This window comes from Nymphalis io, chromosome 6 (genome assembly GCF_905147045.1).
Source record: "Nymphalis io chromosome 6, ilAglIoxx1.1, whole genome shotgun sequence".
Taxonomy (NCBI): domain Eukaryota; kingdom Metazoa; phylum Arthropoda; class Insecta; order Lepidoptera; family Nymphalidae; genus Nymphalis; species Nymphalis io.
The window spans coordinates 8,198,992-8,213,923 of NC_065893.1; the positions used below are offsets into that span (position 1 = coordinate 8,198,992).

Genomic DNA, 14,932 nt, shown 5'->3' on the forward strand with positions numbered 1-14,932 from the left:
TAAAATATACTGAGATTGTCCTCCTAATTCAACAAAAGTGACAAATTGTAAAATAAATAAGTTAAGCATTTTCTGTAATAAAATACAATTAGTATTTGTCAGTAATTTTAGAAATATTTTAATTAACGCTCGCGAAAAAAATACAGCGTACGATAAGAATATTTTACGCAGTACCTATGAAAATCGATAGCTTGCTTGTAATGGGTTTAATATTTATTCCGTAGACACAATATTTATGAACAATCTTCACGTTCACGACTTAATACTCACGTACAAGTGTTTTTTGTTTTTCAATAATTGTAAAGTTTAGAAGTGGGGCCAGAGATTGAGAAAAAGAAACATTGTTAAAGAAGTTTAACATAGAAGTGTTCCAGGTCAGACTTGCAGGCCTAGAGCACCAGATAGACTTATTCATGCCCTTACCTGATGTTCCATCTTGATGTACTTAAATGGAGGGACAAAAGAAATGTTTGTCCATTGTCGACTTGCCATGGTACAGAAATGTCTTCTACATCTAGACCTGTTCCAAAACTCAAGCCCAACATGATCCTCAGTTATATAACAATAGAAAAAATTTGGCTGATCAAATGATAAGCTACAACTCTAGATAAATCATGACACGGTATAAACATGTTGCAACAGACTTACTATCAATAGCTGTACTGAACTCTACGATTATATATAATGAGATGCATCCCGGCAGGAGAGAAAAATGAGCATTTTGCCCGAATTTCCACATCGATCAAGTAAAATACGCTCTTTCAGGAAAGAACACCACAATCACTTGCAGAGTTATCAAGGTCATTAGGATTAGGAGGACTATAATCAGGAAGACTGCCTTCTTCAACTTCAAGTACGCCGCTGAGAAACGCAATGTGCGTTGGCGCTTGGTCTTTGGGCAAGAAAGGATTTCGTTCCATCCAAAGACGATGCGTGTAATGCTACCAAAACTGTATTGTTTGTTTTTCTAAAATTCCAGTTCACCAATAAAACTTTATTTATTTTATTCTAAATTGTTTTATTTCGTATTATAGTAATAATTAAAAAAATTGACATGGTTTGGACTTTTTCTGTTTATTAGATCTTGGCCACAAATCCACAAAGAAAACACTAACTATTTTAACAAGGCCGTGGTAAGAGGGCCCGAACTCGGTGGAACCGCAGCTCCTTTACCACATCGGTACACCGGACTGTTAACGGGTTAAAAACAGACTAATTATAACAGTGCTCATTTGGGACGAGTAGCCATTACATTTATTATATTGTAGTCTCATGGAGACGTTTGCGTAAATATTTTCAGTACTTTAATTAACACTGAAGCTTGTAATGATTATAAACTCAATAATTCAAAATATTATAAACTCGGGTATAGAAGTAACTAGAGTTAATAAAATTGTTCCGTCTTTAAATATTTTTATTAAAAAAAAATGTAAATATTATGTGATGTAATTTATAAAATGGAATGTCATATTACATTGAGATTCTAATATAAAAAGTCATAATTGCATGAGGTAGAATAATCCTAACACACAATTTAAAAAATAAAAACTCTTACATACTAAACTTTCATAATACAAATGGATATACTTAAAACTATTAACGAAAATATTGCAGAATTTCGAATGCCAGAAGTGCCATTACATCCGTCTGTATTGCACGTATGTATGCATGTCCTGTATTCTAGTTTATCCCCAGGCTGTTGAACGTAATTGCAATAGTTTCCTAGATCTAAAGAAGAACAATATCTCTTTGTACTAATCCCACCTAAAAATAAACAGATAATATAAATAAACATAACCACACACTGTTGAGCTGCTTGTTTTACACATGCATGTTGTTAGTTGGTATATTCTACAGCCACTAAATTTTATTGAACATTGTAGAAATCATTCCTAATCAAATATAAAAATAAGCATACTAAATTTATAATTTTTAACTTCCATTATAAATATAAATTCTCATTATATGTGTTTTAGCATGTAAAAATCCCAATAAAATATAGTTTAGTTATAAATACTAGTCCAAGAATGACACTGCATAACAGTAAATCCCAATTAACTATGTATCTTTTGAAATACATTGGTGGGTACTAATGTAAGTCAATCTTTTGTTTCATATAAGGAAAAAAATAAGAGATTAGACCTATTTGTAGAAAAATATAATTACTCTTTTTATTATTTTAGAAGCAGACTAAGTAAAACAATAATAGAACTTGTTTAACTCATCTCTCTTGTTCAATCATATCGCAAGACAAAATCTTGCTTTTGCTTTTTATATAGGCTACCTCATCTTTTAAAAAATAAGATTTTTTGCAATTGCAATATTTTTTTAGCAATGGCACTTTTGTGTTGGTATCTTTCTTGGACTACACAAATTTTGCATGCATGTTCTAATACACCATTTACTTACCAAGTTTTAAAACAGGAAAGAGTATTGTTAGTGATCATCTGTACCCTGTGCTGTGAATCTCAAAAAGCTGTATGTGCACCAAATTACTGCAGTATTTACATGCATACATATTTTTAATTAAAAAAAAAGTATTAACTATCCAAATATGTTTTTTTGCTACTCCAGGGTAATATAAAAGCCTTAGAATTACTTATGATAGGCTTATAATGCAAGTCAGACAGACTTATATAGTACTCATAATTTGTTTTACTGCTAAATTTGTATAAATGATTATAAGCCAGTGATTAGAGCCTCGAGTGACATACAATCTAAAATTACCACTTGCAACACAAAAGGATGTTAAGTGAAATAAAAAAACATGAATCTCAAGTCACGTGTGGTTTAATTATTATAAAATATTTTTTTTATTCAAATCTTTCATTCGATAACATTAGCTTCAAACTTTTGCTCTGCCATGATCAGGTTTATGCTCATTATCTCTTTGACAGAAGAAAATTCTTTTTGCTCAAAGTCCTTACATATGGACTGTTAAATATTTAACTTTTTATAGGTTGATAGCAAAAAAACTACACTAATTAGAATTCTTTTTACAAAATTCTTAAATTACACCAATTGCAACACTCCTTAGCTATCAAATAATATGCTATTTAATTGTTAAAGTGCTTTATAAAGATAAGGTATTTTAGTTTAGTCAACACCTGTCAATTTTATACAATATTGTGCATTGTAGACATGATCACAGGGAACAGCCGTCAATATCCCACCATCCAGGGTCATAAGCCCATCACTACATTCCAATGTTGAAGTTGAATTACATTGAAAACATTCTATTCCTTTAACTGAGAATTATTATAGTTAATAATTTAATTTTGTACTGAAAATAATATTAGATACAACAAATAAAATAATAACTGAAAAAAGCAGTTTAAAATAATATTTTTAAATTTAAAAAGTTTTCTTAATGTTATTTCAACAATTGTAGTGAGTGATTGTTGTGTTAATTTAAAAAAAGTGTAGAAATAAATTAAATATTTAGAAAAAGTTATGTATCCCCAAAAAGGTTATTTGGTTAGTTATACTGAGACCATAAATTATTTGTTAACCATTCACCAAGTTTTTCTTATCTATTTATGCTTTTGATATACCTTCAAATCTTCCAACATGTTTGATGCAATATTGAGCATCATGAATACTGTTGCAATCTATTGGACTTAAAGCAGTGTCGGTGTCTAAATACTCATTACACTCAAAAGGTTCATTTGAGTCAGTTCCAGAGCATTGATAACAATTTATAGAGTTCACTACAATTAATTATAACAGTATTAATGCATACAACGTATTATAAAATAAATAAAAACTAAATGTATTGCAAATTAAAATTAACAATAAAGGGCGTTTCAAATCCAATTTGGCAATACCTGATTTTATCGCATTCGCTGTCAATATAACAAATAATAAGCATTTTGTTGTAATTAAATACATAATTTGCTTCTATACTTTACTTCCTTCAGGATTAATTGTTAAAATATCAATTTTAATTATAAAATATTTATCAAAAATAGTAAATACACAATGTTACAGTACTGGCAAAAAGTACATAATCATTAACTAGTACGTTTACTATCGGTTAACTTCAAAAATGTTCACTATGACTAATCTGACTAACAATGAGTGTATACACTTTGGTTAACTTGGTTTTTTGTTACCACAGAGTATATAGCTGCAAATCACACCTGTCACATGTCATTGTCAAGTAACAACTCACATCAAAGAATATAATATTAACTCGCTGTGTAAGCGATTTCACCCGGGTGTAACTTAAAGAAATCACTTTTTTTTCGTGGGTTATTAGATTTTATTTTTTTGCCGCACCCGGATCAAGATAGGGTAACATCAAAAATTGCCATGAGAAAAACATCATTCCCTTAAATCTATTCCGACATACTTGAATGTCTTTCCCTGTCCCTGTTATCTATGCGAACACATAAAATAATGTAAACATGTACAGTATTATATAAAATAAACTATAAATTTTAAATATTGCTTAAATGTTGTAAATAGATCGCTTTCATAGTACTTAAGATTACTCCATAAGCCAACTCTTCGCTATTAAAATATATATGTATATTACATTAGTACGTAAGACACAGAAAAGAAATACATAGGAGCAAAAAAGACAAAATCGTACACAAGGTACGATACGTATCGCACGATAATAGCAAGTGAGGCATAGCTATTATGTAAAAAAAAATGTCTTTCTTTATTGTTACTGCAAACGATACCTTCACAGGAAATTGTGGTTTTTAAATCTAAAACGTAAATCTGTTTTTTTTTTAAATAAGTACTTATTATCAACTAACTGACTGGTTCATTTTTCACCCAAAGAATCAGAATTTCGATTCAAAGGGGAAATGCTGCTAGCATTCTTGCGACCATTCCACGCGGTCACGATTTATACTAAGTAGCAGTCTGTGAATGTCCCACTGCTGGGCTAAGGCCTCGTCTACCTTTTGAGAAGATACAGTAACTATTTTTAATTTTTAATTGTATATATTTAAGGCTTTACTTCACTTGTCAAACTAACCGATTTGTATAAATTTAAAAAACATGAAATATATATATATATATATATATTTCATGTTTTTTGTTTCGTTTTATTTCGTTGCCGCATATATATATATATATATATATATATATATGCGGCAACGAAATAAAATACCTACCTAACTTATAACTTACAAAGAATTATCAAACAACCTACTCAACAACCTGTTAAAATATGTCAAAACTATAAAAGTACTAAAAACTGTCTATGGTCTTATTTCTTATATCTTTCATAAGAATTGATGTCATGTTTATAACAACGACTTTGCAAATACCATACAAAAAGTTATAATGAACAACCTTAAAAGATAGATATACATATCTACGCGTGGGCGCGTTAAACGACATACATATGCCAGCATAAGTTGAACCATATTTAATATGATGATGATATACATCAGAGCTTTACATTGCAAGTATCTAAATGTCTGAAATTAAACATTTTTAAACTTTGTTTTGTTTCTATAAACTTTCAATCACCATCATTTTACAGACTATCAGTTAGCTAAAGATTGAGCCAATTCAACTGAACAGTTATTTTATAGTATTTTTATCAAATAAATGTCCGACGTGATTGAAACAAAACAAACACTAAATTTGATGTCGATGTTAAACCGTAATAATTTAAGGTTTCAATGAATCAGGAAATGACAACCTGAGCTTTTCTGACTTGACCCAAACTTTCCACAATGTAAACGCCTTGGCTGAATAACATCACGCTGCGACTCGGGCCGGTTGGATGTGTACCTGTATAGATAATTTAGTGCTAATGTATAATTTCTCATTTCCTGGAACTTTTTAGGTCATATTTTTCTCGCCAGGGTAAACATTAAAAAACAAAATATTCAAAATTATTTATTCAATCGTTTTTGATTTTCAATTATAATCATATTTCTATAAAAATATTTATTACAAAATAATGTACTATACTTAACGTTTAAGTAGCTTAGTAACGTTATTTATAATAATTAGTTATAAATCTATGGACGTATTCTGGAAAATTCGATGTTATATACCATTAATATTTCTTTCAAAAACAATTTAAACTACAACGCTCTTTCTTTCTATAACATATTTTTAATTAGTAATTTAACATATTTATAAATCACATACGCATGAGCAAAAACTTATGGACTCATGAGAACTTAAATTTGTACATTATAATCCTACTTATAAATGCGTAACTTAAATATGTATCCCTAATTATTACCTAATAGGCAGTTTAAAGATGGATACTATTGTCATTCATATACTTAAAAATAGTTTACATCGTGTCATAATGTAAATATTAAACAAATTAGAAGTAGAAAGGTAAGTGTAAAGAATGAAATAATATTATGTAGATTAAATATCTAGCAGTTTTTTAATAAAACATCAATATCCAACCACCACGAACTTATGTGTTAAATAAATTACGACATGATTGGCACATGTTGTTACAGGTCTAACAGACAAGTGTACTTAGCACTACGATTTCTAAATAAGAGTATTATTCTAGTAGTCCCCCACTGAGATAGTATAATTACAGTAAAATGCAAGATTAATATGTTAATCTTTAACAGTGATAGCAATTAAAAAAATACATTTAGAAACTTCAAATGAGATAACTAATTCGTATTATATTAAGTAATATCTTAAATTGGAAAAATGTCACGCTTTTACAATCAAAAATAAATCTTAATGTAATAAACTATTTTAATTAAAATCGGTGTCCATTGCGAAATTTACAATTGTATTCAGTTATTCAATTGAGGCCTTAAGGGGAGGGAACCTTCGACCCAGAAATTAGGACGCTGCATCATCGTTTGCCAGAGGGCAACTTCCCTACCCACACTGTCCATCCAATTAACTGTTGCACCCATGTATGTACCTGAGAAATATATTAGAATTACATTAAAACATATATTATAGGAATTAATATTAATATAAAACGGTTAATAAGTACATATGTACTGCGCGTGATATTAACATAATTAAAGTTTCGTTTATGTTACGATAATCTAATGTATTTTTTATTATGACATCCGTTTATATTGGACTAATTCCTCTTGTAAATTTAAATTTATTCAATAAAATTGAACGCGAAAGTTTGTCAGTTTAGTTAAAAGTAAATAAATTTGATATCTACATATTACTATCTTTTAAGGTTGACTCACTATAACTTTTTGTATGGTAATCAAATTTGCTCTAAATAATGCATCATTTGCAAAGTCGTTGTTATAAACATGGCATCAATTCTTATGAAAGATATAAGAAATAAGACCATAGACAATTTTTAGTACTTTAATATTCAATTTTATACTCAATGATAAATAGTCGCCTTCGCACGTTGACACTGCAAGAAATACAAACTATGTACCTGTTACGCTGCAAATGTGCCGACCGTGGGTTAAAGATATTATGTCTCATGTTGTGCCTGTTTGGTACTTACTCACTTACCCTTCAAACCAGCACATAACACAAAGTATTGCCGATAGAATAACAGATGTTGTTTAATTATTACAACGAAAAATAAATAAGCTCTATGGTCCGCTACCCTTGCCCATTTGAAACGAAATGAACGGAACAAGAACATATTGAGATGCATCGCCTCACCGGTGCCGAGCGAGAGGCGCACGGCGCCCATGAAGTCGTTGGAGGCGAGGCGGTCGCGGTCCCACAGGCTGAGCTCGAGCGCGCGCGTGGCCAGCTCGCGCAGCGCCACGCCGCGGTACGTGAACGTGTGCTCCCAGCGCGGACTCAGCGTGCGTCGGCTCACCGACGTCTTCTGCTTGGCGAGCCGACCGCGCTCCGGCAGCAAGTAGCTGAGTGAAGATACATGTAGACTCCATATTACATACATACAGGTAGCTCGAATATTCTTTTTATCTTTGCCGTAGTAAGATGTCAAACATTCTGCTGAATATGAATCCACTAAAAAATTAACTTATGTTTACCTATCTTCGGTGTTACATTATTCAATGCTAGCATATTTACAAGCATATAAAAATAGGTACAATTTTAATGAATATATTATTATTTATATATATATTGGATAAATAATAGTTTAATTGAAAAGCTTTGAGCTCTCTCATAAACTAGTAAATTTGTAATGTGTTAATATTTTTTAGAATAAACTACAAAGAATTAAAAAAAAATGTCAATTGAAAATGGGTACTTGTACAAAGTGGAAAGAAATTAAAATAATTTTAATTTTTATTATTTTGTATTTTTTGATTGGAATGCGATAATGCAAAATAACATAATTTACAAAATAAGTTTTTTTGCTTACCTTTTACAAAAGACATCAGCCAAGCCGTTAGGTTTGGTGGCGACGAGATTTTTGGCTTCCTTAACAAGGACGTGTAGCGTGCCCTTTCCGCGGGCAACGTCTTGTAACTCAAACTTTAGACCGATGATAAGGTCACCCCGTGAGCCTTGGTGCTCGTCGAATTGTTCAGTCTAAATAAAAAGCATATTTAAAAATACTTAACGAATGTTTATGTTATTCATTTTAAATATAAAATATTAAATGAACTATTAATTGATTATTAACACATTTTTTTCAGTTTGCTTTCATCGTTTTCGAGACAAAGAAATAAGAAAGTTAATCTAATTTCAGTCAAAAAAGTATTGTAATAATCATTATGTCTATAACACTATGATATATGAATGGTTTCATGAGCAGTCGTGGTTAAGTGGTTAAGGCGTCTGACTCGAAATCAGATTCCCTCTGGCCTCTGGCTGCGTGTTATTCGGAAATATTATTTTATTTGTAATTTCTAAGAACACTGAAACTAAATCTATTTTATGATTTTATATCAGTGTAAAATCCAACAAAGGCAAACAAAATGTGACAAAACTATTTGCTTTCGAAATTAATCAAAAAATGTTGTTTAATCTTTTTGTTGATAATAATAATTTATGAATTTGCATTGATTACCGTAATTAACTGCTGTCAAACGTAAATTCATGTATTCAATGTAGAATCATTATACTTGTATACTGATTGTCATCGTAAAAAAGTACAGTTCCGTGAACAAAATACGCTAAACTTTTCAACAGTGAGTTTGTGAGTTCTGGAGGGAAAACTTTGCATGTTTTTTAGGCACGAAAGTGTTTCACAGTTCACTGCAACTGCTTGGCCTAACGTTCAGACTGCATATGATAAATTCTTGAGTTGACTCGAGATTTGAACGCGGAATCAGAGTCAGGAAGATCGAAGCAAAACAAGACATGAATTAAAAAGTGGACATACCCTCTCATGAAGCTTGTACCACATGGGCTCGGGGTCGTCGAACACGACGTCGGCCAGCGGCAACGTAACCTCGCCAAGGAAGTCGTTCCGTCCGAACATGTCCGCGTGCCACACGCTCAGCCACAGTGTCCGCGCGGACAGCGAGGCGAGCGGCTGCGCGAAGCTCAGCGTCTCTTCAAACACGGGACTCAGCGTGTTCTTCTTCACCTTTGTCTTCCTCTTGCCAGTTTTAGACTTGTCCGGTAATAAGTAGACCTGCAGTGGACGAGTTTACATTAAATAAACGGATTTGTTATTCTGTTCTTTTTAAATGCATACATACGCAAGAAATAGTAATATTACACATCATACGATATAAGAAGTCTGTAAATATCATACTGCTGGGCTATGAGTTGGAGCTTATTTTACCACGCTGACTCAACGGAGTTGGTAGATACAGATGTGGCAGTTTTTCTACTGACACATGCAGGTTTTCTCACGATGTTTTCCTTTACAATCGAGCATGACATGAATTATAAGCACAAATTAAACGCATGAAAATTCAGTAATGCTAGGGTCGCAATCGTTAAAATTTTAGTCGAGATATTTTTCTAAAACATTAGGTAGTTAAGAAAAAAATCTAAATAATAATCACTTCTATTTATCAAACGTATGACAAAAAGTGCATAAAATTAAATTTATCCAGACACGGTTCCGCCCACTAAACAAAATAAAAATATTATGAGAATCATAAGTGATAGACTCATATGGACACATTTTTTCATAATATAGATAGGAATTACACAAACACTATTTACATGTATAAGGTTATGCAAGAGGTCAAAATGAATACCTTGACATATGGATCCGAGCGGTTGCGCTTCACATCTATAGGAGCCAAATCTCGACACCGTTTCACACCAACTTCCAGGGCTCCTAGCCGATAGTTGTACAGTAACGAAAATTGAACCTCTCCTCGCACGGTCACGTTCCCTCGCAGACCCTCACCCGCTCCTGAATAAACCGACGCCATAGACTCTGATCGTGCCTGCAAGCCGAAAAAAGGTAAATTTTATTAAAACATTCAAAGCCATAAACAATAAACAATAATTAAACCCAGTACCTGGGAAATTTCTAAAATAATTTTATGAATGATATTTACTTTATTCCGCACGTTGTTCCAAGCGTATCATGCTAATACCAATTAGTCATTTTGTTTTGAAAGAAGTTGAACGTAGAATAACAGTTACAGATTGTGTATAAGGATTATTCACACAAATTAATAGTTGTGTAAAAATAGACTGTTGAGCCTTTTGTACATTGTGTCGCAAGCGCAACCAACACTGATTGTTTTTGTTTACGCTCGTTATCTCCTGCCACATGATACGTCAGATACGTGTAACAATGACAACATCACACTCATGTTTACATACGTACTTATACACATAATTTCAAATAAAGTAATGGTGTTCGAAATTTGTGTAATATTTCAGTTTTCGTTTGGATTATTTTTCTTAACATCAATAAGTGATTCTAATTCGATTATATTTGGTTAGATGTAATTTATACCTACTGTAATAAAATCCATTCTCGGAAAATACATATATAGGTATATTAATATTATTTATTGTGTATTTTTTATTTTGCTAATGCTTTAATGCAACTTCATTTAATATATCTGAGTAATTATTAATTATTTGCAATTAGCAAAAAAATTATATTAAAAATAATAAATGTTATTCTTAGTTTTTATTTTCGATTTAATTGTTCATATGTAGAAATAAAATTGCATTGGTGATTAAACACGAAGTATATATGTTATACCTAAAGTTTTGTTCTAACCGTGCATTTTATATATTTTATTTTGAGGAATATATTATGTACAAAGTATTTTATACTATTATATTATTATACTACTTTTGTTTAACCTCGCTTCAGTTTCGCACGGGTGCAAAAAAAAAAGAAATAGATACGATTAGCAAGAAAATATTAAGTAAGTATATTTATTTTGTAACGTCTGTTTTTATAAGTTTTTATACATATGTCATAAATGAGAAATATGAATAATATCCAAATTTGCGCAAAACATTATTTGATTATTATTACGTTACTCAAACTTTGACCACGGCTTATAGGTTTGAGGAATATTGAGTGGTAATACAATAAAGTTTAATTTCTAAAATATTTAGACGAACCCTCCTCGTTTATCTTTCTCTTTTAATGAAAACCTTAACAAAAATTCGTGAGCTGGTTTAGAAGAAGCAAAGAGATACAGACAGGCCGACAGCGACTGGTTTTATACTATTTAGATTCTTTAACGGTTGACATTTGAACATTTATTTCATTTAATTAGATATTCATAAAACGTGAGAAGCTGAGAACTTTAAATAATATACAATGTTTGATACGTTCTTAACTTATTTAATATACAAACATTTTCAATTTATTCTAATTAAATTGACTTCTATTTTTAAATAACCTTAAGTCAACAACAAAATATAATTATTACCGGTTTAATCTCTGAATTGATCTTGAAAAGAATCGATTCGATTTTATTACTTTTAAAAAAACGTCGAAATAAAATATAATGCATTAATAAAATACAGATATTTTAAATAACGACCACTTCGGATTATCATAATCCTCTCGAGTATAATAATATATTTATCTTATTTTGGCCTGTCTGCATAATATATTTTAAAAGTTTTACATTTCGTTTACCATGCTGTTTGAATGTTTATCACACATTTTGTTGTGACTTTGTATTTGGCCTTGGTTTTGCTTATACGATAACAGTGTACCAGCATGCTACCAACTCATACCATAATTATATTATTCTTAAACTGGTATCTAGGTATACGTTATATTATATTATTTCCAATATTTGATATAACTTAGTGTTATTTTAATACATTATACCAATACCAAAATATTATCTATACTTTTAATTGTATAATATAAATATTGGAATAGAATAGGAATTTGTTGAGAAACTTGTTGCATAGATAAGATATATTTTTTAAGTCAATGTGAGTCTTTAATGCAACGCAGTGGGTCAGCCGACCACATATTGTATTGAGTAGCAGCCTTATTTTGCCTGCATATTATAAAGTATACACATAATGGGATATTAAGGCATACTGATGGCATGGCATTTAACGATTTGCTTCTTCGTTTCTGATACGCACCGGTAAGGTCTGGAACCCTCCCGACCTCCGTTTTCCCCACCACCTACAACCTTCAAGTCAAGAGTGAATAGGTGAGGATGTGATAACAGTCAAGCGCTAGCTTATTTATTAAAAAAAAAACTGAACTTAGGTTTTTTGTAAAATAATTCAAAAATTATTATACAATGGCCGAATAATATCTATTATATTTATTATTCTATTAATTGCTAATTTTCTGTAGTTCGTCTTTAATTCCATGACATTTCTTATTAACGGTAACTTTTCTATTCCTTAAATAAAAAGAACATATTTTATAAATTTCACCCCATTAAAGACTACCATTATTACCATATACCATATACCATGAAGCCATTTAAGCCAAAAATTAAGTTATTTATCGTTCGCTATGTAACAAAAAGTAACATTGAAATCCCATGGTAAGACCTTCATTCGAATTGATCGAGACTGTTCTTGAATTCTGAGTGAGGTACGTCGAATTGGACGCAGTACAAATTTAAAAACCTTCGATTGTTTAATTTTATCTACCTACCTTTTCCATTTATCTTAATTGTTTAATATTGATAAATTAAAACTTTTCCTGTTTGCCTTGATATTAAAAAGTATAGGTACTTTTATTATGAAATAAGAGACATATTCGAAAAAAATATCAAAAGTAACGTAAACATTTATAAATAACCAAGAAAACCGTTCTTCTCAAAAAGGTTTATAGAAACTATTTCCTAATTTTTGAAGTTAAAAGATATTTCTTAAATACATTTAATAATATCGATTTGATTTGTTAAATACTAGTAGTAGTTTTGCAAACCCGGTTATTCGCACTTCGCAGGCCATGTCGTAAGACTCATGACAATGTGCTGGTAACATAATACAATTGCAAACGCGGCCTCCGAAACAATACTTGTTTCTAACTTTACAGTTATACAAACTAACTTTAAAACGCCAATAAAGCATTCGACTTATCCATTTTTCCACTCTGTTTCGTAATTTCCAAGTACAGCATAAACTCTCATTGTTGTTTTTTTTCCTTTTTTATGTTATCAGATTCATAAACAAATTTTACTACAATTATACATACAATATAGATTAAACATGAATTTATCTTATCGACAGACTATTTAAATCTTTTAACGAACTTTCTATTTATATAATATTTCAAGGAAATTTAATTTGTAAATAATAATCTGAACTCACCTGTAGACCACTTCTGTTAATGGGAAACCTGTCTCTGTCCATATCGCGATCATGAGGAAGAGGTGAGTTCGAACGCCGTGGGAGTGTAGCATGTCCAGGGGACAAACCTTCTGATATGTACATTTCATCTGTAAAAAAAAGGTTTTAATAAGTAACAAAATCCAATTGAAATCATAATCGTTATACTATCAAATCACAATATATAGTACTGCAGTACTGTAATCAGTATTGTGTTTTGAAATTAATCCATTGCCATGCCAAGTTCCATCTAAATCCATCTGTTTTTTTCGTATAATGAATGCATTTACAAAGAAAATAGGTATTTTAAATTTCGCACTAGTATTGATAGTAGAAGTAATTTCGCACCCTTATACGACGCGTATTTCAAATTTTGAAATGAGTTATTCGGTAATCGCTGACAAAGGTGACAAGTTAAAAAAATAGGAAATAATGTGTAATAAGAAGTAGATTGTAAAAAATCTGTCAAATATATTCTATGTTATTTTTCTAAAATAAAACCTATAAAAAAGTATTATAACAACTATTTAACCAATGCATAGTGCATCATGCAAGGCATCATGCGTGCTCCAAGAAATCGAATAGATTTCTGGGTACCGTCATTTTTATTTTCGAGCCAATCGTCACGTTTTACGAAACGATACTTTTTTCCCCTTGTCAGAGAATTATCACACCACTCCAAGGACCTTAGAAAGGAATCCCGGCAACTCATAATTTCACGAATGAATGACACTTTCTCACCAATTCTGAGAGTACTGCTTCCACTATTATTTCCAGAATCATTTGAAGTGTCACGTACGTTAGGATTATATTTTTTTATGTTTGATTTTGTAAAACTAATAGCACTCGCATCTTGTTCGTTTGAGAGTAAAAGTAGCGTGGTCGATTTTATGGAGTCATTGTCTGTTACGTTAGTAATAGTAACAGACGGATTTATTCGTTGTGTTGGAGCACTTGATTCTGTATTCAAAGTAAAGCTGTGACCAATGTGTCCTACTAACGATGAATTTGGATCGTCCATGGGAGAAACAATAGCTTCGTCTGAAGTACTTTTACAACAAATACAGTACCGGTAAAACATATCACGAAAACTGCAAAACTTTAATTGGTTTTCACTTGCGTCTGAATTTATAGAATAAATATTAACAAATTCGCAATCATTTGCCCGTTGGGTAGGATTTTTAGCACTAATATCACTAGTTTCAAAAGAACGATAACGTGATTGTGGAACTGAACAAGGAGCCGCCATTTTGTTTATATATTCACTCGCGATCCTAACAAAACTAAATGAGATCGTTTGTTATTT

The 14,932-nt window shown here is 31.1% G+C and overlaps 2 protein-coding genes across 4 annotated transcripts in view; both read right to left on the bottom strand.

The window, feature by feature from the left end:
• Positions 1 to 1,400: 1,400 nt before the first annotated feature.
• Positions 1,401 to 4,061, bottom strand: LOC126769054 (U-scoloptoxin(05)-Sm1a). Its single transcript, XM_050487604.1, has 3 exons — positions 3,828 to 4,061; positions 3,555 to 3,710; positions 1,401 to 1,764 (listed from the first exon to the last, which is right to left on the bottom strand). Exons 1-3 carry the CDS (start codon positions 3,889 to 3,891, stop codon positions 1,559 to 1,561), a joined length of 426 nt encoding a protein of 141 aa, XP_050343561.1. The 5' UTR covers positions 3,892 to 4,061; the 3' UTR covers positions 1,401 to 1,558.
• Positions 4,062 to 6,690: 2,629 nt separating this feature from the next.
• The window catches only part of LOC126768864 (uncharacterized), a 68,467-nt gene continuing 60,225 nt past the window's right edge, over positions 6,691 to 14,932 (bottom strand). For all 3 annotated transcript variants that reach the window (XM_050487236.1, XM_050487237.1, XM_050487238.1), the window contains 6 exons: positions 13,609 to 13,736; positions 10,083 to 10,277; positions 9,251 to 9,505; positions 8,285 to 8,454; positions 7,609 to 7,817; positions 6,691 to 6,883 (listed from right to left, as the gene is read on the bottom strand). In XM_050487236.1, the coding sequence (XP_050343193.1) occupies positions 6,750 to 6,883; positions 7,609 to 7,817; positions 8,285 to 8,454; positions 9,251 to 9,505; positions 10,083 to 10,277; positions 13,609 to 13,736 (1,091 nt within the window). In that variant the 3' untranslated portion in view covers positions 6,691 to 6,749. The remainder of the gene's footprint in view (positions 6,884 to 7,608; positions 7,818 to 8,284; positions 8,455 to 9,250; positions 9,506 to 10,082; positions 10,278 to 13,608; positions 13,737 to 14,932) is intronic.